Raw genomic sequence first — 24,188 nt, forward strand, 5'->3', positions numbered from 1 at the left:
TTTCAATTATTCATTTGGAACATTTGAATCTAAGAGCCATTGTTTTTTTTTTTTTTTTCCCTGTAACAGAAACGACATAAGGCAGACAGCGCAGTTAACAAGAAGAAAACAATAGGTAAGCTGCTGTGCTCAGTCACTCTTTCCATTGTTAATTTAGGGACCAGTCTTGTGCTTCATTGATATTGATAGTGAGATTAAATTGGGAACATTATCTGTAAAATCTTTAAAGAAATAGAAGATGGCTAAAATAAAATGTTAGTCTTTGTATCAATGGGATTTGTATACTCTGGATGACAGGATTTCCAGAAATTAGTTTATGTCCCTAGAAGTTTCATGGCTCCACAGCCATGGTTTGTTATACACGTTCCTTGTTATTTTGGTTTTATATCACTTTAGGTTTTTTTTTTTTTTTTGCTGCTGTTATTAGAATTATGTAACATGGCCTTTTCTACTCCTGGGCTAATAAAAATTTGGGTTGCTTACATGCACAATAAACTCATATGTTGTAGAGATATGCACTTAGAGGCCCATATCAGCATGGTTGGTCATCTACTATTCTGCCAAAGATATGATTAGTTAGGATTAATAAATGAAGTTTCACAAGAAGCCTTTTGGGTTTGTAGGAAGCTGACATTTTATTTTGAGTCTCAACAGTATTAACAAGTTCATTTTTTCTTCCTTTACAGTGTTAAGAAATGGCATGTGGCATACCATCATGTGGAAAGAGGTAGGGATTGGTTTAAAGATAATGCCAGAAAATATTGATTTGGGAACTCATCACACAATGCTGAGGTTGATGGCAATATACAATGTGCTGGAAGGCCATTTTTATATGAGTTTTCTCGTATAATCTGCTTTCCCATGAGAATGGACAAGTGCTTTTCCCTTCTGACCTCTACTGTAAGAGCCTAATGTTCAAGGTGTGACTATCCCTATTCTGCAAGGATAGTTCTGGAACCTCACAGCACTTAATTTATAAACCCCATGTGAGAAACATTTCCTGTTCCCTGTCTTCTCTTCACCTAAATTCAAATGTTTAAAGCTGTTGTCTTTTAACTTCTGAGGGTCTCACTTCAGATGTGTTTGGTGGAAAGACCTCCAAGTGTGAGCAGGGTTCCCAGGCAGGGTGTGGGACCAGGTGCTGCTTTTATCCTTATAGAGGGATTGTCCTCCCTGCCTCTGGTGGGTGAGAACTGAGTTCATGGAGGAAAGATGTTGATTGTTGGCTGACATTAACTGTGCTGTCTTGGTGTTTTGTATCTGAAAAGCCAGATTTCTATATGGCTGCCTTAGCTGGGCCTTGTTGGTGAACACACAGTATTGATTTCAGAGATGCCCTTAATCATTCTGGCATTCAAAACTGATAGGTTTTTGTTGTTGTTGTTATTGTTCATTTGGTTTGGTTTGGTTTTGAAAGAGAAAACTGTTTTAGAAGGGCAACTTCAAGTGTTGTTTTCTTGCTTAAATATCTAAGTTACAGCAGGTGCCTCCTGTAGCCCTTTGTGTAGGAAATAATGCTTCCAGTGTGCCTAAAGCACTTGCTGTGGTTCTCATTTGATTTTACCCGGTCCAGGAAAACTGTCTACCCCTTCAAGAAAACTCCCCTTTGTAGTGTTTTGTGGAACACTGTAATCCTTGTGGCTTCCTTAGCTTTGGAAGCTCAGTGTGACGGTTTTTGGTCAAAAGGCAGAATTTCCAGGGGATATCTGGTTTCTGTGCACTGGGAAGTGGAGAATCTTCATAGCTCCTCTCTTTCTCCAGGGGTCTTCTGGCTACTCCATCCTCAGAAAGGCACAGACAGTGGCCAGATAAAAAATGACTTGCATCCAAGTGTCTTGACACCACTTGAAGTAGTGGGGGGGGGTGGACCTGGAGTGGTGGTTATTGACTTCTGAGCCTAAGAGCTGGTGGCCTTATGGGCACCCAGAGTTCCTTCCTACTCCCAGAGGTGCTCTGGACATCACCACCTTGTTATGGGCCTGGCTGTGTACATTGTGATTTCAAGTTTCAGTGCATTATGGTAAGCCATCTTAAGTGGGTTTGTTAGCAGGGACCAAAGACTGCCAAGCATAGAGCTCATGCTGAAGACTTCTTGTGCACTTGTCCTCCACCAAGCAGGCTATCCTTGGTACCTAGCCCTGGTCAGGCACACATTTCCCTATTCCCAGAATTTCTAATACAGAGGGTCTGAAGTTTCCATTTTAAGTTCACAGTGAGGCTACTGCTGGCGATGTGGGCAGCTCACAGCAGCACAGTGCACCTGGCGAACTTGGCAGGAGTCATGAAAAGATGTTCAAGACAGAGGATAGGAGACACTGGGGTATCCTGGAGAGCCACACACAGCTGCACTCCTGTGAACATGTTATATTTGTAACAGCAGCCCCTGGGCTTTGCTTGACCTTGGTAATCTCAGAGAGGAAGATCTCAATAGTGGGATCAACTCAAGAGAGTCTTTAGCTGTTTAGGGACAGGAGGGACGTTCCTAAGCTGCAGTGAATCAAGGGACACAGAACAGTTTTGCTCACTGTACTGATTCTTTTAGCCAGTAGCACACACATGTGGAGTGGTTGATCATGTGTAAGGACACCCAAATGGAAAGCATCTTCAGCTCTGAGTCAGCAGCCTCTCATTGTAGTTGAAGCCCCTTAGTACCTGGTTCCTGGAAGGCAAATGCCTTTTAGAGATGAGAACACCAGCTCACTTGTCCCCTCATTTTGAATTAGGGGGAAAGAGTCCACTTCTTTTTAAAATGACTCATGTTTCTTTCTAGTTTTTATTAATTGTGCCTTTTTCTAACTATGCATCCTCAGTGCGTAAGGGCATCCCCTGTGTTTGCTGTGTTATTCTGGAATCTGCTTTGATATGTGCCTTTCTTCTGTCTTCAGATTACAGACTCACTTGGGATTTGATGCTAACTTGAAGTGACCCAGGGGTTTGAGTTTTAACTTTTGCTGTTCTTGTCTATGCTGACCCTGGTCACACTTTGATAAGCATTCTTCTGTACGGGTAGGATAGTTGTTCAAGCCCCTCCCATTTCCCAACAGAAAATTTGTGAGTTTAGTGGTGGTGGTGACATTAGTGATGGAACTGGGCCTTCTGCATGCTGAGTACATGCTCTCCAACTGTCTCACCTCCCACCCCCAAGGAGAGTTACATGGTGCCTGCTGGTCTGTGTGATCTAGTTGTTTCCACAAGCGTAGCTTTTGACATTCATGGTAATATGAGTAGGAGTAGAAAGCCTCAGCACCTCTCCTGTTCTCTGAACCTTTTCTCCGAGTCATCAGTGAATTTACCTTCACACTGACATAGCTGATTAAGTCACCCCCCCCCCCAGGGAGGCTATCCTTATCCACCTGTTTCATGCCTTAAGCCATGGAGCTGTGTTCCCTTCTTAGCCTCAAAAATAAGTGGAGGCCACTGAGGTGGCTCAGTAGGTAAAGGTGCTTACTACTAGCCCAGGTTCCATCCCTAGGAGCCACATGGTACAAGAAGATAACTCCTGGGGATTGTCTTCTTATCTCCACACATGCCCGGTGACATATATGCTCATGCTCTGTCTGTCTGTCTGTCTGTCTGTCTGATACTTACTCTGACTCTGTCTCTCTGTTACACACACACACACACACACACACACACACACACACACACACACATACACACACTTAAAAAATACTAGACATTATGTGCTACCCACCTGATGATGTTGTCCACTTTCAAATTGAGGAGCTTGTCAGAACACACTGCTCACAGAGAAGGCAATGCTACCCTCTAATCGGTGTACTACACTAGCCTTCTAGGCAGGCTGCCTGCTTTTAAATAATGGCTGAATGGAGAAATAGACCTGTGGGTAAAGCATTTGCCATGGAATATTAACAGCCTGAGTTCAGACCCTCAAAACCCAAGTCAAAGTGAGACGTGGTGGCATGCGTCTGTGATACCAGAACTCCTATGACCACATGGGCAGCAGGAACAGAAGAATCTCTGGGAAGTGTGGGCCAGCTAGCTTGGAGTGTGCAGCATAGTGGTAAATAACAAGAAAGGTCCTGCCTCAAAAACAGATGAAAGGTGAGAACTCATACCTGAGGTTGTCCTCTGGCCTTCACATATGAACCAAGGAATGCAATAATAAATATTTAAAATATATTTTAAAAATAAATATGGCTGTAACACTCTGGCTGCCTGATCTTGGTCAGTTTTTTTTTTTTTCAGGCTCAGTTTCTCCATTTACAAAGCAAGAGAACATAGCTACTTTACTTAGTTGATCCTATCAGCAGTTCCATGAGATGTGTGCTGTTATCCTTGTAACACACACTTCCCATAGCTTTCTCATGGTTACATAGTTGCTCAGGACGCTAGGGAGTGACTCAAATCCAGTTGCACAGGCCAGCTTCAGAGTCACAAGTGTAACGCCTCTACCATGAACATGTCTGAATATTTGAAATGGGTAGATCATTGGAAGAAAATAGGACCTTCATACTTGCTCTTCCTTCCTTCTTCCTCCCTCCATCCCTCCGTCCCTCCATCCTTCTGTCCTTCTGTCCCTCCCTTCCTCCCTCCCTCCCTCCCTCCCTCCCTCCCTCCCTCCTTCCCTCCCTCCATTTCTTTCTTCCTTTCAATCCATTTCAGGAAACATCACTGTAAAATTGCAATACTGGGACCGGAGGGTTGGCTCAATGGTTAAATGAGAACAACCCACATCCAGCCCCAGGGACTCTGACACTCTCTTCTCCACAGGCACCTGTACTTAGGTGCATATATATGCACACACAGACACAAAGACAGACAGACAGACACACAAACACTATATTTAAAACTTAAAAAAAAAATGCAGTGTGATCATTTCTCAATGTCCATAAAGACTAGTTCCAGGTTGATAACAACAGATGCCAAAGTAGAAATGTTCAAGTCCTTTATATAAAATAGAGAAGCATTTGCATAGAACATGTGTGTGATGTCCTCCCATGAATGTGAAAATCTGTAGTTTACAGAAAACCCAATGCAATGGAAATGCCATGGACAGTGCCACGGTGTGTAGCTTAGCGGGGTCAATGCAGGGAAAGAGTCTGCTGCTCCACTCGCAGGCAGCTTTTGATTTCACTTGTTGATGTTACTGCTTCTCTTTTACTCGTTTGTTTTATTTTGTTGAGACAAGGTTTCACTGTGCATCTCAGCTGGCCTCACAACCCAGGTGTGCACCACCACTCTGGGGCAAATGCACTTCTGTGAAAATATTTTGCATTTGTAGTTGGTTCCACTCATAGATGAGGAATTTGTGGGTATGGAGGTCAGCTGTGGCACTGTAGAAACATCTGCCCTTAGTTCTCATAGGGTGTGGCTTAGTTATGTACTAACGCTCTTCTTCACGTATTTAACCGCCCTTCTCACGTGTGTACTTTCTTTTCTTTCATGCCTTCTGCCCTGTCCCTGGTCTCTAGGTGGCAGTGGGAGACATCGTGAAGGTCCTCAATGGGCAGTATCTTCCAGCAGACATGGTCCTCTTCTCCTCCAGGTCAGGTGTGCCAGTGGGCACAGGTTTTGGAATGAATGTTAAGGACAGTAAAGTACCAAACGAACTGCCGAAATCTTGATTTATCTTTTCTATCCCATGAGCTCTCCTCCCACAGCCCTGACCTTTACAAGCTGAGCATCCCTAATGAACTATAGTTTGGGTTTGGGGAGCATATTTTACTTCAGATGTTGAGATTTGAGATGTTCAGTTGTTAAAGTCTATGCAAACATTTAACAATACCAAACAGTGGAAAGTTGGGAGTACTGGTAGCCTCAAACACTTTGGGGAAGCTAGGGATCCTCAGCCTGGACCTTTGTTAATTGCCTTCTCCTGCTGTGACCCTTAGCTTTGCCCTTTGGTTTCGTTGGTTTTGTCTCTTGTTCATTCCCTTAGGTTTTTAGAACCCTTTTGCTGGTATTGACTGCTTTAGCTCCCAGCGACTCTAGGGTGTTGCTCACGGGTCAAGATAGTGATTAAAAGGAGGGAATGTTCAGTGACACCCAAGAGACAGTATGGCTGTTGGTCCAGCCAGCAGTCTGTCTGTCCTCTAGCCCTCAGCACTGCCTGTGAACAAGTGTTCCCAGGATCTGAGGCATTTTCTCAGTGTAGACACAACCTGCAGGTGGCCCTGCTCTTCACTCTTGTCCAAACAGTTGCTTCACTCTGGGTAGTTTTGTGCTAAAAAGAGTTATCGCCACACAGGGATGTGCAGGGCTGGGACCACCGCCCCTGGCCAGAAGGAAAGACAAATCCAGGGTAACGGAGACCTCCTGCTCTGGAGTTCAAGGTTTTATTATGCATTGTTAAGACTATAACCCCTCAATTTTATTTATATGCCACTGGGAAATGCAGGTCCGCAGGCAGTTTGCATTTTCTTGGGCTGTAGCCTTGTTTCTTTTGTAGGACTTATCCCATGTTAGGAACCAAGGGATAAAAGGTCTAAGGATAGGACCCAAACAAAGCAATGGAGGGGAAAGGAGCCATTAACAAGGGGTGTGACTCATTGACCCTATCCAGTAGTAATGAGGAAACTATGAGAATATATGTCAGTTGGCAGTGTGGGCCAGGAAACTTGGTTATGACCTCAGGCAAGCTGGCTTACCATGGATGGTTTGCTGTGCTAGCAGCGGCTCTGGGGCTTTGTATCTGAGTGGGTGTTTTTTGTGAGCAGTCTTATCAATAGCTTTTGACTCCTGATACCTCTCATATTACATGAAAGAACCAAGGCACGAAGAACTTAAGCATCTTTCCTAAGTCTCATGGCCCTTAGTGTCAGAGGGAGTTTAATTTCAGCCAGGGGTTAGAGTAATTTCTCAACCACTAACTCTGAGTAACTTAACCAGAAGGCTGGAGATGGGAATATAGTGTATACTGTGATTACTTTTACCCTCTTCTTTCTTTTGACAGTGTGATTCATGTAAGGAAACAAAGGCTTGCCAGGTTGGGGCCTTTTCTTTTAGCTCCCATGGCGGCAATTTTCTTCAAAAGATGTGTTTGTTCTTGGCCTGCCTGGGTACCACTTTTGGTTGGGGCAGGAGGCTCTTCAGCCTTTAAGAATCACTCCACCTCATGGGCATGTTTTATTCCCATCCTAGTACCAAGGTCTCCTCCCTTCTGATCCGATCTGTCATTGTCCAGTCAAGACCAAGCACGTGGGGGTGAAAAGATGAGTGTACGGGTTTCTCTCTCATCAGCTGTGTCACTAGGGCGTGTTTATAACAGTGTATTTGAAGGGTGACCAGCAAACACAGTTTCCACATCAGGGGTTTCATGTGGAGAGGACGGTACTAACCTTGGCCTTTCCCCCTTCCTCATAGTGAGCCTCAGGGGATGTGCTATGTTGAAACTGCTAACCTGGATGGGGAGACGAACCTTAAAATACGACAGGTAAAGTCACTTCCTGATGACTCACATTGTTACAGGAGGTCAGGCTGAAAATATATGATACAAATATCCCTCATGCACCTTGGGGAGAAAAAGTTGTTCAGCCATGAACAATATGTTAAACCCTAGTAGAAGAAGCTACAGAAGACTTTGCATTCAATTATGAGGGGAACTTGCTGAGAAGGCTAGCAAACAGGTGAGTTTCATCAGCTCAGTATATCACACAGTGCCCACAGTGCTCAGGACAGGGGCATTCTCACCAAGCTAAGCTGGGCAATGGTAAGAAAGCAACTATCTGGGCTCGCACAGTGGGAAGATGCAGGAGCCTCAGCTGGCATTGCAGTTGGAGCTACTATTCTACTAGAGGAGGGCCAAGCAATACATACACTGCTTTCATACCCTTAAATTATTATACTACTTTCCTGAAAGCCAATGGTTCGCTACCAGGTTGACATCCCCCAAACCCTATAAACTATATAAAAAAAAAAAAAAAAAAAAAAAAAAAAAAGAGGTTCAAATCTTTGTGTTCATCTTAAGAACTCTTAGGAAACTGTCCAGGCCACCAGGGATCTGCATAACTGAAAAGCTACAAAGTATCTGAAAGATGTTTAAAGAAGCAATGTGTGACCTTCAGATGTCACAATGGCCAGGCTGATAGGTGTGTCTAGGCCAAACAGTGGGCTCTGTGACTGAAAAGGAACACAGAGTTTCTGCAGCATGTGCTGAAAACCGCAACAAAAGTTTAGATGTAATTTCTCTAGTCAAGGATGCTCTGGGGCAACAGAAGTTTAGAGGCAGACTCAGTAGTCATTGTGATCTGCAGCTGGGCCACCACATTTACAGTGCTCAGGGTTGAGTTAACTCTGATTGGGCTGCATGGTACACCAGGCTGATCTCCACTGAAAATGAACCATTGTTCCGAAGTCAGAAGAGGAAGCTACATGGAAGCAAAGACATCCTAGGAGAAACTAATAGAACAAAGCCTATAGTATAGGGAGGGGAGAAAACATGATCAAATATATTGGATGGTATTTTTATTTTTCAGGAAAAAAGAGAACCCTATAATACGTAACAAAATTCAGCACAAAATAGATACAATGTGTGATAAGAATATTTTTTAAAATTTGTATTATAATATAATGAATAGTCCTTTGTAAATAAAAATACTAAGCATTTAAATTATTTATTTATTTGCTGTTGTGGTTTTATTTTTCTGCTTCATAAAACTGAATTTCATAATTCTGTCCATGTACCTTTCTTTTTCTTATGATGCAGTATTTTTTTTGTCCTGTTTGGAGAAGCATTGATGAAGTTTGTCAAACTATTTTGTTAGGAACCACTGAAATCTCGACATCTTTGCATCAAACTGTGTGCAGTCTTGACGGTGCTATATGACTTATCAAATTACTGCATGGCAGATGGCTCATTATGCCGCTGTGACTGACAGAATGCCGGGCTGTCTCTTAAGCATGGATGGCAGGATTTGATCTTCTCAGTTGGCTTATCGTTCTGTTTCAGGGCTTGAGCCACACAGCCGAGATGCAGACGAGGGATGTGCTGATGAAGCTGTCGGGAAGGATTGAGTGTGAAGGGCCCAATCGCCACCTCTACGATTTCACTGGCAACTTGCACTTGGATGGGAAGAGGTCCAAATCTCCTTTTCCTAATTATTTCTCCTCCTCCCCCTCTTCCACACTCCTATTTTCTAAATGTGGCCCAAAATTCCTCGAGCTTTGAAAAAAATCCTAGTTCCATAGTATTTGAAAATAGTGAGATTTCTTCACGTTGAGCTCATTTCTAAGAAACTGAAACACCATTTAAATCCACCTAAAACTTCCCTTCCATTAGAGGAACGAAGGGAGTTTTGAAAAGAAACAAGTCAAAGACCTCACATGGGGTTCATAGGAAGTGCCTTACTCTTTCTTGTTTGTGACCCACGAGGCCAAACAAATAGTTCAAGTTGCATTAAAAGGCACAGGAAAGTGGCACAGTGGTAATGTGTGTGTGTATTCGACTTACTACACATGGAGACAGATATGTAGTTTCTTGTTAGCTTTCTTCTAAAAAGCATTGTTTCTGTTTTATTCGTTTAGTTTTTGTTGTTGTGCATAACAATTTGGCCTTGCACATGCATGCTAGGCCAGCGAGCCTCTCTACAACTCTGCTTGTATTTAGAAAGTTGAACGAAGAGGAGCTGTGAATATGGCACAGTTGGTGAAATACCTGTTAGCCATGCATGAGTTTGGACCACATAAAAGCCAGTGCTGGGCAAGTGCAGATTGCTGACTCCTTAAGCCCACTGGCTAGCCAGCTGGATCAATGAGAGTGACAGACTCTCATTGAAAATAAGGAAGAAAGATAAATGACGTGAACACATATATCACACATACACACGCACGCACGCACACATGCGCGCATGCATACGCATGCACAAATTGGATGACTTATTGTCTGAGGTCATCTTTTGTTGTGATGTTGTCATATGGTCTACCTGCTGATATACTCCACAGTCCACTGTCTGAGCTTTCCCCCATACTTTGAATAGACCCTTAGCTGGAAGCGGGGAGGGGAGACTCTATGGAGGCTCAATGTGATAAGCAAGCAGAAGGCTGCTTTTTGGTGGCTATTTCATGTCCAGCCATCAGCATGATTCCTTTTTGTAGATGGTCCCTCAGATGCTCATCTATTCACTGCGCCATTTGGTATGACTTTACTGCTGTGTTTTCTTTCACAGTCTATAAAGTAAATCGGTTTTCAGAAGTGAATAAGCTTGAGGCTTTTTAGAACCCCCTTTGTCAGTGTTCTTGCATAACAGGATTATGAGACATAATCCTCTCTGATATAGGGAAAAAAGCCCATCCTCTTCTACAATGAAGAATGGGTAAATCAGACATTTGGGGTGGGGTAGGTAGATTAAGCAAAGAATAGATTCACAAATTTGAGTTTGGTTTATTGTAGGCTTATGTAAAGGAAAATGCATGCATATTTGACAGATTATCAAGAAGTACAAATGTTTTTCTTACTTTTAGCTCTGTTGCCCTCGGGCCTGATCAGCTCTTACTGAGAGGTACCCAGCTCAGGAACACTCAGTGGGTCTTTGGCGTTGTTGTATATACTGGACATGATACCAAACTCATGCAGGTAAGACGTTTCTGTGGAAAGCTATGCTGCCTTTGGTTGCTTTAGTGTTTGTTTCTCCCTTTTTCTCTGTGTTCTTTGAGGGTGGAAATACAAACATGATGCTCTCAGATTCATTAGAAAATGTAAACGCAGAGAAAAGTGACTATCTCATTTCCTTATGTGATTTTTTTGGCCCTTTGTCATCACTTTCTTGAGACATTATCTCTGAATTTAAGTGGTCTTTGTTGTGTAGACTTTGTTGTGTATAAGGAGGGCTTAGTTACCCTTGAAGAATTTCTCTCTTCTCTGGATTCCACTAAGTAGGATGTTATAGTAAACTCTTATATGAATTCTAGGTCTTAAAAGAAAGAACTTTGAACTAACTTTTACTCTTCATATGCTAAAGAAAGTACAAATTTAAAAGGCTTTTTTTGTCTTCTTCACTGTTAATGCTTTTTCTTAATGTTCTGTTTATCTGTATAGCCTATATTTATACTGTGACATATTTGGTCAAGTGTCTTCTGAACTTCCACATACATCTCTGTAGAACTATCATTTCTTACATTCCTCAGATAGATGTTGGTGTTGTGTGTCACTATTCCTGGAGAGATTTGAACAAACCTCTGTTCATCCCTGACAGGGAACCAATGGCAAACCAATGTGTAGATACCACCAAAGTTCAACTTGGTGAATCAGTGAATTTATTGAAGTGTCACCCATTTGGAATGTGGATGAGGGGCTATTTAGAAGAGCAAAAATGCCTCAAAGACAACTATATCACCACAGTCTACCCCATATGGGTGAGGGCTACAGAACCCAGAAACTTGGGGCACACTGCACACAGCCTTCAGGCAGCTTGGAGGGTCAGGGAGTGTCCTTTCCAGGAACCTGTTTCCAGGTCTCTGTTTCTTCCAGGCAGCTCACCTGGTCTGATCCTCTTCTAAGCAACTCAATGGGCAGTCCTTACTGTTTATAGATTCTTGGGAAGGGAGAGACTTAGAGATTCTGATCAGTTTCAGGGACTTCCTGAAGCTTTTGGGTTGTTTACTTTCCAAGCTCAATTAGCTTTCCTGCAGGATGCAATGTTTCAATTCCCCTTAGAAAATCCTATGTTTTAACAGGCTTCTCTTTCAGATGAAAGGTTTGATATCAGAGGTAATTACTATGTAACAGCATTGTATTTTGTTAGTTGTAACTATTCAAGAGAGTTGGTCTTCTGCTGTTTTGTGTAACTTCTGAAGACATTTAGCTTATATCTTGGTTGAAAAATGTTTACAGCCACCATCCTCTAAGTCTTGTGCTAAAAAATCTGGATACATTAGCAAAATGCTTAAATCTTCACCTTTGGGGGGCTGTATAGATAAAGGGGTAATATGGAAATTATAGAAAGTAGGGATGTACTTACTGTAAACTATGCCATTATAGAGTTCTGTGGATATATAAGTAAGAGTCTTCCATCCCAGGCTTAGAGTGCTTGCTAATGCATTGAAGAAATGGAAGGAATCTGGATTACAGTGCTATGAGAGTTCCTGACCCTTGGAGTTGAGTGACAGGTGGATGTGAGCATGCAGTACTCCCCTCTGAGTTTCTGAAGTTGAGGTGTAGGTTGGGAGACCCGTGGCTGATCCAAGGCAGTGGGAGTTCAAGGCCCAAAACAGCCAGGTCCCTTGATGCTGAGTAGAAAGGGAATCAGAGATTAAGGCAGACAATGGGCTGGGATTGTGAAGGTAGACTAAAAATAGGACTGGAGCAGAAAAAAATTCTATGAGCCATTTCCTCAAGTTTTCAGTGTTGGTGAGGTTGGGGGACGTGACTGCTGGGGGAAGGGATGAAGGTATATTTACATTTGTCATGGATGTAGAGGAACAAAGGTCTCCTTGTTCAGGAGAGTTAACTCCAGATGCCAGTGGAGTGAGTCTTGCCTGAGCATCCTCTTTGGGAAGAGGTGTCTGATTTCGGATGTTACATGTCCTTAGCTGGATAAGGGGAATGACAGGAGGAGAGATCCAGAAGCATGGGGAAGACACACAACATTTGGGGCCTAGCAGGGAGGCCTCCAGACTCAGAAGAATACTCATAGAAGGTGTGTGTTGGAGGGGCAGTCATAGCAAGCAGACAAATAACTGGTTGAACAGCTGCCACAGCAGCCCTTAAGTGAATGAAAAGTGTTCAGCATGTCTGAGATGTATCTGATCTACTTTCCTGCTCAGTTCTCATTCATTCACAGGATTAGAACTCAAAGTTTATTGTCTCTGAGTACACAGAGACTATCTTGATGGATAGTTTCACACTCTGCTACCTCTTAAGCAGCCTTGAGCATTCACGGCCCATTACCAGTAGCCACAGCAAACCCTTGGAGCTATGCTCACCACAACTTCTGTGTTTTTGTGATGAAGTGGTAAAGAGACCATGTGTGGGTAGCTCAGTGGGCAGAGTCCTAAGGCTAGGGTTTGTATCATGCTTATTGAAAGTTCAAGCTTTCTCCAAGTTCCCTTGTTTACTGGGGTGATTTTTCAGTGTATGTTATTGTTCTTCTAGATCACATATTAATAAAACAGCTTTGAAGCTCAGGCCAAGTATAATTTGTATCAGAGAATCCCCATCATATCTTTAGTGGGCAAGACAAGTCCATGCTATTCGCATCCTTTGAGTGTGAGGGACACTTTTCCCGTCCTCTGTGTGACAAACCTTGGCAAGACTTACTGCTGTTGACATACAGAGTGCAATGGAAAACCCCAGAAACATCTGTGCTAGACTTGCTGTGCCTTTAGGGCTGAAACAACATGAACAATGAAATTTCAAAAGGAATATATATAAAGTAACACATACAGCTGGAAGCCATTCTGTTTGTGAAATAACATTGTGTCGGCACTTGTGTTTTTGATGGAGGGGAAACTGGATTGCCTTAGGGTTCTTGAGTTTCCACTGTGTACTCTTTACCTTTCAGAGCTCCATCAGATCATGCTTAGTGTAGTTATACAAGCACTCAGTTCTCTTCTTTTGATTGACTTAATGGGAGGTAATAAATAATTATAGGAAACATTGATTATAACAAGGCATACATTGTTTTATACCTCACATATATATGGATTTATTTATTCCTTGGCATGAGGAAGGTACGTTCATTACTTAAAATATTTATCTTTATTTAATTAAAATGTATAGGTGTTTTGCTTATATGAATTTCATTTTTTATTATTATTCTTTTCCTTCTATATTTTTTAAATTTAAGTGAGTAACAATCTTGTTTTACATGCCAATCCCAGTTCCCTATCCCTCCCTCCTCTTCTGCCACCCACGGGCCCCCTATCCCATCCCCTTTCTGCTCCCCAGGGAGGGTGAGGTCTTCCATGGAAGAACTTCTCAGTCTGTCACATCATTTGGAGCAGGGCCTAACTCTCCCCCATGTGTCTAGGCTGAGAGAGTATCCTTCTATGTGGAATGGGCTCCCAAAGTCCATTCATACATTAGGGATAAATACTGATCTACTATCAGAGGCCCCATAGACTGCCCAGTCCTCCTAACTAACACCCACTTTCAGGGTGTCTGGGTTGGTCCTATGCTGGTTTCCCAGCTATCAGACTGGGGTGCATGAGCTCCCTCTTGTTCAGGTCAGCTGTTTCTATGGATCTCCTCAGCCTGGTATTGATCCCCTTGATCATCACTCCTCCTTCTCAGCAACTGGATTCCAGGAGTTTGGCTCAGTGTTTAGCTGTGGGTGCCTGCTTCTGCTTACATCAGCTACTGGATGAAGGCTCTCCCCTTTTGCTTAAATTCTTAGTGGGGTCATCCTTGTGGATCTCTGGACATTTCCCTAGTGCCATATTTCTCTTTAAACCTATAATGGCTCCCTCTATTATGGTATCTCTTTTTTCTTGTTCTCCTCTATTCTTCCCCAGACTCAATCTTCCTGCTTCCTCGTGTCCTCCTCATCTCCTCTCCTCTTCTTCACTTCTCTTTCTCCTAACTCCCCCTTCCCACCTGCCATGCTCCCAATTTGTTTGGGAGATCTTGTCCCTTTCCCTTTTCCCCTTCACAGGAGACCATGCATGTCTCCTTGCTTTCTAGCCTCTCTGGCAGTGTGGATTTAGGCTGGTAATCCTTTGCTCAATATCTAATATGAGTGATATATACCATGTTTGTCTTTTTGTGACTGGGTTACCTCACTTATGATGGTTCCAACCATTTGCCTGCGAATTTCAAGAGTACTCCATTGTGTAAATGTACCACATTTTCTCTATCTAATCTGAAGTTGAGGGGCATCTAGGTTGCTTCCAAGTTCTGGCTATTACAAATAATAGCATGAATTTCTGTGCACCATGTGCATTCAGTGTTTTCAGAAGCCAGAAGACAGAAGAGGGTGTCAGATTCCGTGGGACTGGAGTTACAAATGGTGTGGGTGCTGGGAATTGAACCCAGGTCCTCTGGAAGAACAGCCAGTGCTCTTAACCACTGTGCCACCTCTCTAACCCCAGCATTGCTGTTTTAAATATAGAACAACTAAAGCACAATGTTGAACTAACCCCAGCTTAGCTTACAAATCTAGAAAGAGTGAGGATGGGCCTGAAATCCAGGCTGACATACTCTAAATTTATTCTGACTAGCATTCTTATGTTTTTCTCAGGAGGAATAAGATATATACAATTCAGATTAGATTCCAGCATTTGCAAAATCTTACAGTTTGACCCATTTTTATTATAGTTCCAAACACCAAAGTGATAGTGTCCTTTAAGAATTATATGAAAGAAATCATTCTAATAGGAATTGAGCATTAAAAACTCATTGTTGCAAGTGGCAATGTTTGGAAAAGGGAGTGATTATGCTGAACTTGGTTTTCCATGCTGGGCATGTGTTGAAGCCTGGAGTTTTGGGTTGTTTCCTTGTGTTGGATGAAAAGTCTGTTTTCCTAACCCTGGTGACTGGCTGGATTTCAATGACTTCAGCGAACTGATAGGCTCACAGAAATGACAGCTTTTGTCATTTTTTCCTTCCTGAAAACTTAATGATTCTTAATTAAACACGATAGGGTTGTCTTTAGTGTTTAAAGTGTTTGAATAATCATTTTCATAGTAGAACAGCTCCTGGCTCTTAACATGAGGCCAGATGTGGGTGTGTTGTTCTAAGGAGCCTCCTATGGTGCTTGACTGATTATAAGATGGCCTTTGCTAGCAAACATCCATCTTGACCCTGGAGGACTTTTCTTCAAAGTGCATAAGAAACAACTTGGTGAACTAACAACAGATCAGGAAAAAAATTAAATGGGGACACCCAGAAGATAGTTTGAAGCTCCCAGTGTAACAGTTTCCTAACTTCCTTGGTGAAATCCATGGTGCTCACAGTAGACAGACTTTCTGGGTCTGTAATGGAGTTCAGAAAGATGTGAGTGATGACTGTGGTGTGAGAGTCACTGTGCACTAGACTGAGCTCATCCAGTTAGTCAGGCTAATCTGATCATGTCAGAGTCCCAAGTCACTCTGTGAAGTCCTTCATCAGGGCCCATCATTGGCTCATCATAACAATCTCTGGGAATTTCTTTTATAAGAAGGCTTCAGGAATATAACTATTTTATTGATACTGTATGATGGACTTTCCCACAGCGGAGAGGATGTAGTTTCACATCTTCCATGTGAAATGCAATGGCTCTTGAGTGCAACTTCCCTGAACTTCTTGGTACCCAGGTCCCAGCACAGGCCTCAGCTCCTCTATCTGCCATCTTGTTTACCATCTTTATTCAACTCAAAGTGGCCCTGCCTTAAGGAACTTATTTATTGTTTACATTCTCCAAGGGAACCTTTTGTTCATTTGCTTCGACACCTACCCAAGTTCTCTCTTGCTTTATTGATGTGTTTGTATTTGTGTCTCTTTTTATTCCTCCCTACTGGAAAGGACATGTATGCTTTGAAAATCTCTCTTACGTTTATCACAGAACTGAATTATTGCTTTGGAGATTCTCTTTAGATTTTTATGGTAAAAATCATCAGTGTGTTGATTTCTTTTAGAGCACATTCAGATTATCCAGAGTCTACTATATTTATGAAAGTAGCTGGGGCTCTGCTAAGGTATAATTAAAAGTATGGCCAAGATCATGTAGAATTGGGGCGTTGTCTTAGCTAGTGATCTATTGCTGTGAAGAGACATCATGATCAAGTCAACTACTTTAAGAAGGCATTTAATTGGGGCTTGCTTACAGTTTCTGAGGCCCAGTTCATTATCATCATGGTGGCATGCAGGCAGATGCTGGAGCAGTAGCTGAGAGCTACATTCTTATCAGTAGGCAGAGAAAGACTCTGGTCTTGGCTTAGACTTTTGAAACCTCAAAATCTACCCCCAGTGATACATTTCCTCCAACAAGACCGCATCTCTTAATCCTTTCAAATAGTGCCACTTCTGGTGACTAAGCATTCAAATATATGAGACATTCATATTCAAACTGCCACAGATGAGGTCTTTAAACTGGAGAATGTCTTTTAAAACCTGGGCTGTTTACTCAGGAGTATGATGCACCTTAGTTCCATCATTGATTTGAAAGAGAAATAGACTTTCCCATTTCCATCATTGTATGTGGTGGTTTACTCAGTTTCTGCTTACCCTTGCCCCAAGCCTGTTCTGGGATGGTTACTGACTTTTGGTGCTGGTTTACAGAATTCAACAAAAGCTCCTCTCAAGAGGTCGAACGTCGAGAAGGTAACCAACGTACAGATCCTGGTGCTGTTTGGCATCCTCCTGGTCATGGCCCTGGTGAGCTCAGTGGGAGCCCTGTTCTGGAATGGGTCTCATGGTGGAAAGAGCTGGTACATCAAGAAGATGGGTGAGTGCTGGAGTGGCTGCTCCTCACTTCTGTGGGACAAACATCTTAGAAGGTCTTTCCACATAGGTTCTGTGGGTGATAGCCATGCCCTTGCTCTATTATCATTGCTACTCCTTCTAGGCTAGACCTTCTTTGAGAGAGAGCAGATTAGGAATCACGAGAGGAAGTAATATGGGTATATCTGGGGACTGTTTTATGTTATGATTGTTGTTTCTCAGCTATTTTTAGACACTTTCTCATGGTTGTTCTAGGGATGACAACATGAGAAACCCCCTTTGTATCACTCCTAACTTAATTCACAGACATCAGACCAGCTCACCTCCACATTCTTTCCTGCTAGTGCTATTGTTGTCGTATGTACACTGTGTGTATATATTGTCAACTTAACAACACAGCATTACAGCCAGTGCTTTATTAATCTAGGTTTCTTAAAGAGCTAAAAGAAAAAAAAAAGACACGCTTATGAACTTGGTTCTTGTAGCCTACTCATTTCCCATTTCTGGTAGTCTCCATGTCTTCCTGTGGATAAGTTACTAGCTACTATCTCCTTGCTTTATTTATCTCACTGGCTTCTGGATTATACATAGACAAGGTCTTCTGTGTTGACTAGGGTGAACTCTTAGTGGAACTTCCCTGTCTACCTTTTCCCATGAATAGGTCTGCTAAATTTCAGGCCAGTTTTCTGTTTTTCCCTTGCCAATATATGGGAGTACTTCTCTTCCATGGCCATTAGCCACCGAGATTTATTGTTTTTGATTGGACATTGCATATAGCATTTTTCATACTCCATTCAAATTATGTGTGTGCCTAGGTGTGCCAGTCCTGCCCTGTGGTTGAATTCTGCAGCCGGGGTAAGGGGAAGTAGGTGATGGTAGACAACCTGGTTACTACTACCACCCCCTACAGCAGAACAGACAGGGCAAGGGGCTGTGAGTGGAATAGTAGTCCAAGGTGCCAGCTGTCCTTACAAGAGTTGGCAGATTTTCTTAATACATGTACTTGATCCATTTCTTGAGACTTAATTTTGATGATTCTGTCTCATTTTGCTACTTGGTGGGGGGTAGGGAATAGAAAGAAGATCTGCCACTCTCTGATCTCAGCAAATCAAGAAAAATAATAGAATTTCGTGATGAAAATTTCATGCTAAATCTTAAAACTTTAGGTATTGCCTTGGCATTATTGTTATTGACATTTTTCAAGTATTTTTAAATTGATTTAGACATGATTTTACTTTTCAATTTCTTTAGCCATAAAACTCTCAGGTTTTGAGATGCAGGAAAATTCATGTTGCTCCTTTTTTGCTTGTTTTTAAAACAAGATCATGTGGTATGGGCTAGCTTAGAACTCAATCTGTAGCTGAGGCTGGCCTCAGATTTCTAGTCCTCCTGCCTCTACTTTGCTAGTGCTGGGACTACAGGCTTGGGCCTGTCCCAGTTGCTTCTTTATGAACACGGACCCATGGCTGTGGTTTGAATTGTAGTTGATCAGATCATCTGGTGTGGGTTTTTGTCACATGACTTGCTTCAGACATGAATACTGGTTCATATGAGTGTGGTTATCTGAGTAAATATGGCATCAGCACAGCTTCGGGGAAATTGGCACTTGAATTGCTCAGACCACATTGAGCTCTAGTATCTATTGTGTGGTGTGGACAGGGCATGGTCTATATATGAGTCTGTTTGCAGAACTCAGTTTCATGTTCTGCTGCCTCTGATGGTGATTGGATTTCCTTCCTATCAAATTTGGTCCCATCTTAACCTCCTTCTCACTGTTTTTGATTGGCTGAACATTTTATATAGGGGTAGATATTCTCTTTCTTTCTTTGATGGACCTGTTTGGTTTTCCAGCAAACTTGAACATTCTCGGGCTTCTGAAGCTTTAGATAAAGATTTTCTTTGCATAGTCGCTACTCTTTGACATATGGTCATATGTAGTATTATAAAGTGATAAAATTTTAATTTCTTAATAAATTATATTGGAAGACAAATATTATTCCTAAACAAATGCTGAACTCTGAGGACAGTTGAGTTATTGGGACTTATAGGTCCTGTTTAGCAATGCCCCCATTGTCTTAAGAGAACCAGATATCAAATAGTTTGCTGGGGAAGAGGGCTGTCAGCTGGCGAGTGGAAGGTTTCGAGTGGGTAGAAAATAAAAGGCTGGGAGTCAGCTGGCCAGGCAGTGCTTGCTTCCCTGCCTCGCTCCCATCACCCCTCTCCATCACAGCCACCCTCCAGCATCCCAAGATTCATTATCTGCCACCATGTGTCAAGCCTTCCTGCTGGAAAACTCAATGAGTATGGCTTGCAGCCATTACAGATTCCTGATTCCCGGGCTTAGTCTTGCTCTTGCCTCCTGTGGGACTGTGCTCATGGCTCCTGCCTTGTTGCCTGTCCACCTCTGTAATAACCACATCCTCCTCTGAGGCCAATGAGGGCATTCACCTCAGGAGAGGGCTGTCTCTGCTCCCTCCTCTGCCTCCTCCCCCAACCCCTCAAAAGAAGCCAGCATTACCTACAGGGACTGAATTCAAATGGCCTTTGGAGTTTGAACTGGCACAGTAACTCCTCAGTCTCAAGATATGTGCACAGGCTTTTGTTGTGAGCATCTGTAGGTGGCAGGGTGGGGTGTGGAATCTAAAATAACAAAATGGAAAGAAGTAAAATATAGACTTCCACTAAATCTGAATGGATGGCTTGTTTTTTTGTCTATAGACACGAGCTCAGATAATTTTGGATACAACTTGCTGACGTTTATCATTTTGTACAACAATCTGATTCCCATCAGCCTGCTGGTGACGCTGGAGGTTGTGAAATACACTCAAGCCCTCTTCATAAACTGGGTGAGTTTCAAAGCTGAATGTGGAAACATGAGCTACTGGAGGACTGCCAGCCTCTGCTTTCTAGTACTCTCCACAAGCCTTTGCCATTTCATTGAGTCCCAGAAAAGAAATAATAGAGGCTGTTTATTATTAGGTCATGGGATTAAGCCAGCCAGACTGATGACTCAGGGGTGGGGAAAGTGGGAGAGGGTGCTCAGTGGGTGCTTGTTGTCTGGACACCATGGCTGTGCTTCTAAAGTCCTCTTTATGTTAAGGAAAAGGCCTGTCACATGTGCTCACCAGTGTACATTCTACATGAGCTTCATCACGACAGTAATCCTGGACAGATTGTAAGGGCTGAGGTGGGGTTTTTAAGGTACTGTGATGGCCATGGCCATTAAGCACTGTGCCTTGGCAACATATTTTTTCAAACCAGGCACTGTCATGTGTGTTTTGCTTTGATTTTCATAAGCCTCTGAATGAGACATTGACCAAACTCACAGCTAGGGCATGAGATGATCATCTTAGACCAAAACCTAAATATCATGGAGCATATTGTGTCACTGGGTTACCAATCCAAATGAAAAAAGTCAGCATTTGAATGAAAAATGGAAGGATTTAAAGTTGCCAGTCTGTGTTAATCTTAACGAAACATTAGAATTACATATTTTCTGAAGGCTTCTTTCCCTTCTGTCCTCCTTTCTCCCATTTACCCTTCCAGGACACAGATATGTATTATATTGAAAACGACACTCCTGCTATGGCCAGGACATCGAACCTTAATGAAGAGCTTGGGCAGGTGAGAGCCTTTCTGAAGTGCCATGAGCAGGAAGCCAGTGTTAGAAGAGGAGCCCTGGGGGAGGGGGCGGGGTTGTTCAAATAGTTACCCATGACTGTGTATGTGACTGTCTGGTTTGCAAGGTGGTAGTGAATGTAATTGTTACTTAGTTTTGGAGACACAAATGTATCATTTTTCTGAGAACATATGGGGGGGGGTATAGAACATTGTACAAAACATAAGTTATTTTGAATCCTTTTAGATGTGCTTCTCAGAACAGATGACAAGGAAAATGGGGTAGGATATTGGCTATTGGGCTGCTCCACAAAGAATGTGGGGCCATTCCAAGGATAGGTATCCCTGCTGTAATCCAGCAAGTTGGCGACTTTTGTATCTTCATCTTGATTTCTACTTCCTCCTGACTTTTGTGTTGTGTTATATCTACCTCCTCCATTGAATTACTGCAACCTATAATACATAGTGAATACATAATACTTACTCTTAACCTAAAGTTGTTTTTAAACTGTGATTTTTACTTTACACACCTTAAGCTTCCCAACAATCCAACTGGGGAGGGGTGGCATGCTGCATCTTCATTTTATAGATAAGAAAATGATTAATTCGCCTCACTAAAGGTGGTTGGTATTGGAGGGCTGCAGATTGCCTGTCCAAATCTGGCCTTTGTTCCCCTAGAACACCTGCTGTGTGGCCCTCTGGGAATATGTAAGCCTGATTGTCATTGGTTTGAGGGCCTCTCCCTCTTCTCCCTGCTTAAGGACAAAATTAGTTCTGGGTTGGTGTTGGGGCATGTTTGAGTTCATTGATAGAAAACTGAAGTTCAAATTTGCCAGTCAAGTTTTATAATAAAATATGGTTCTGTAGCCACATTTTCAGGTGATTCTATTCCTTTGGTATTTTCCAATTCTAGTTAGAGCTTAACAGGAGTACTCATGTTGTTTGGTGTAGCAAGGTGGATTGCCATTTAGAGAGAATACTCTGGCACAGAGCACAAATCTTCAGTGAGGCTTGTGTCCCTGTCCTTCCCCTGTGTACATGAGGTACACATGATGAGGGGAAGAATCCAGTGCCAAATATCTATCATCCATCTGTCCGTATGTCTGTCCTACATCTACCTATCCACCCATACTAGCCATCTATCTATCCATCCATCCATCCATCCATCCATCCATCATCTGTCTGTATGTCTATCATTTACCTACATTATTTCTTTCTATGATGACATTGCCATTGGTAAAACTATACTTCTATAACAATCCATGAGTTCTTGGTACATATCAGATGATATTTGCCTCTTTGAATCCTGCACATTGGTGTCTGTCTGCTCTATTCTCTTAAGCATTCTTTCCAAACACACACACACACACACACACACACACACACACACACACACACACACACAGAGAGAGAGAGAGAGAGAGAGAGAGAGAGAGAGATAACAATGTGATTAGTAATACAGTGTCTGTGTCCTTCTGGAGATGGTTGAGTCCATCTAGAGCAGGCACAAGCCCTGTGTAATCAGCCAACTGCAGTGCATAAATGTGATTGTGCCTATGGTGGTTGTACCTGTACCAGATATACATAACAGATTCTTGTCACTCTCCCCCAGCTAGGACAGTATGACATTTATGGCATTTGTATTGTCTTAGGTGTCATACACCATCTAACATTATGTGAAACACACCAGAGGTTGTATGCAGATGTTATAAAAACTCTATACCATTTTATATATCGAACTAGAGCATCTGAGAATTTTGGTACCCCGGGGTCTCTTAGAACTACCCTTGTGGATATTTAAGGCAGCTATATGTGTAGCCCTCAGCTACCTTTGTCAGTTCACAGGGCTAAGTATATGATTGTTCTCATGTACAACTGAACTGACCCAGCAAGAAGGAAGGACCGAAGTGCTCAAGAAAGCACCCAGGGTGAAATACCCCGCCCTGGCCAGGCACAGGTGGCCTAAGGAGGAGAAGTGGAGATCAAGAGGAGAGGGATCACAAATTCTACAGTTCTTTATAAGATCTTCCTTTTTACTATGTTGATAATCTTTTAATTCTTTTAAAAAAGAGAAGGAACTAATTCTGCTGTGTTTTTATTGTTCCTAGATTTACTCTGTATGAAACATAAAATGTCTTATTAATTGAAAAAAAACATTAATTATCCCATTGATCAATATGATCAAGATGCAAATGTGTTTTTAAATATATTCTCAAATCCCTCCCCTCTCCAGTCCCTCCCATACCCCTCTCAAATCAATTCCTTCTCAAATGGATGGCCTCTTTTTCTTTGAGTACTATTGTTACATACATATTTGTATAAATGCATAAACATACACATACAACCCACCGAGTCCACTTAGTATTACAGTCCATATATGATTAGGTATGAAAACTTGGTATTAGACAACCAGATAGGACGCTCATCCCTGGAAAAAACTAGTTTTCTCTCAGTATGATGGCTAGTTTTATGTCAAGTTGACACAAGCTTGAGTTATTTTGGAAGAGGGAACCCACATTGACAAAAATGCTACCACCAGATTGGCAATTTTCTTGATTGATAATTAGGAAGGGAAGGCCCAGTTCACTGTGGGCCATGCTATCCTTCAGCTGGTGGTCCTGAGCCACTCATGGAGAGCAAGCCCTCCACGGCCTCTGCATCAGCTCCTGCCTCCAGTTTCCTGTCCTGACTTCCTTCAGTGGTGGGCTGTGACCTGAGAGTTGGAAGGATAAATAATCCTTCCTCTTCTGGTTGCTGTTGGTTATTGTGTTTTATTACAGCAATGGAAACCCCAAGACAGCAGTCCTTTGTCTAGGAGTGCAGTCTGGTGAGGTTTTCTCTTTCCATGTTAGCTGTCTATCTGTGTCATTGTTTAGGTCTTAACAGCCATATTGTTGAGGTACCAGGGTTTAGCTCCCCTGTCATTTCTAGGAGACACAATCTCATAGCAGACTTCTTCCTCTGGGTCTCCCAGTCTTTTCACCTCCTCTTCCCCAAGGATCCCTGAGCCTTAGGAGTAGGTGTTGTTCTGCAGTAGATCCCTTGGGGCTGGGCTAATCAATGACCTTTGCAGTTTGACCAGTTGTGGCTTTCTGTGGTGATCTCAGGCTGCTGCAAAGAACAGCTTATTTGATGAGGGTGAAAGCTACACTTTACCTATCTGTGAGTGTAAGGTATGTATTTACAATTTAGTTAGGAATTACACTGGTTGGGCCAAGTATGGTGGCTCATGCCTTTAATTCCAGAAGCAGAA

The 24,188-nt window shown here is 42.5% G+C and overlaps 1 protein-coding gene across 3 annotated transcripts in view; it reads left to right on the forward strand.

Annotated features, from left to right (window-relative positions):
• Positions 1-24,188, forward strand: part of Atp8a2 (ATPase phospholipid transporting 8A2) — a 515,396-nt gene that overhangs the window by 151,521 nt on the left and 339,687 nt on the right. For all 3 annotated transcript variants that reach the window (XM_051195581.1, XM_051195585.1, XM_051195582.1), the window contains exons 5-13: positions 70-115; positions 687-727; positions 5,436-5,509; positions 7,327-7,396; positions 8,912-9,039; positions 10,423-10,534; positions 17,156-17,321; positions 20,036-20,163; positions 20,864-20,941. In XM_051195581.1, coding sequence (XP_051051538.1) covers positions 70-115; positions 687-727; positions 5,436-5,509; positions 7,327-7,396; positions 8,912-9,039; positions 10,423-10,534; positions 17,156-17,321; positions 20,036-20,163; positions 20,864-20,941 — 843 coding nt within the window. The remainder of the gene's footprint in view (positions 1-69; positions 116-686; positions 728-5,435; positions 5,510-7,326; positions 7,397-8,911; positions 9,040-10,422; positions 10,535-17,155; positions 17,322-20,035; positions 20,164-20,863; positions 20,942-24,188) is intronic.

Source organism: Phodopus roborovskii, unplaced genomic scaffold (genome assembly GCF_943737965.1).
Source record: "Phodopus roborovskii unplaced genomic scaffold, PHOROB, whole genome shotgun sequence".
Lineage (NCBI taxonomy): Eukaryota > Metazoa > Chordata > Mammalia > Rodentia > Cricetidae > Phodopus > Phodopus roborovskii.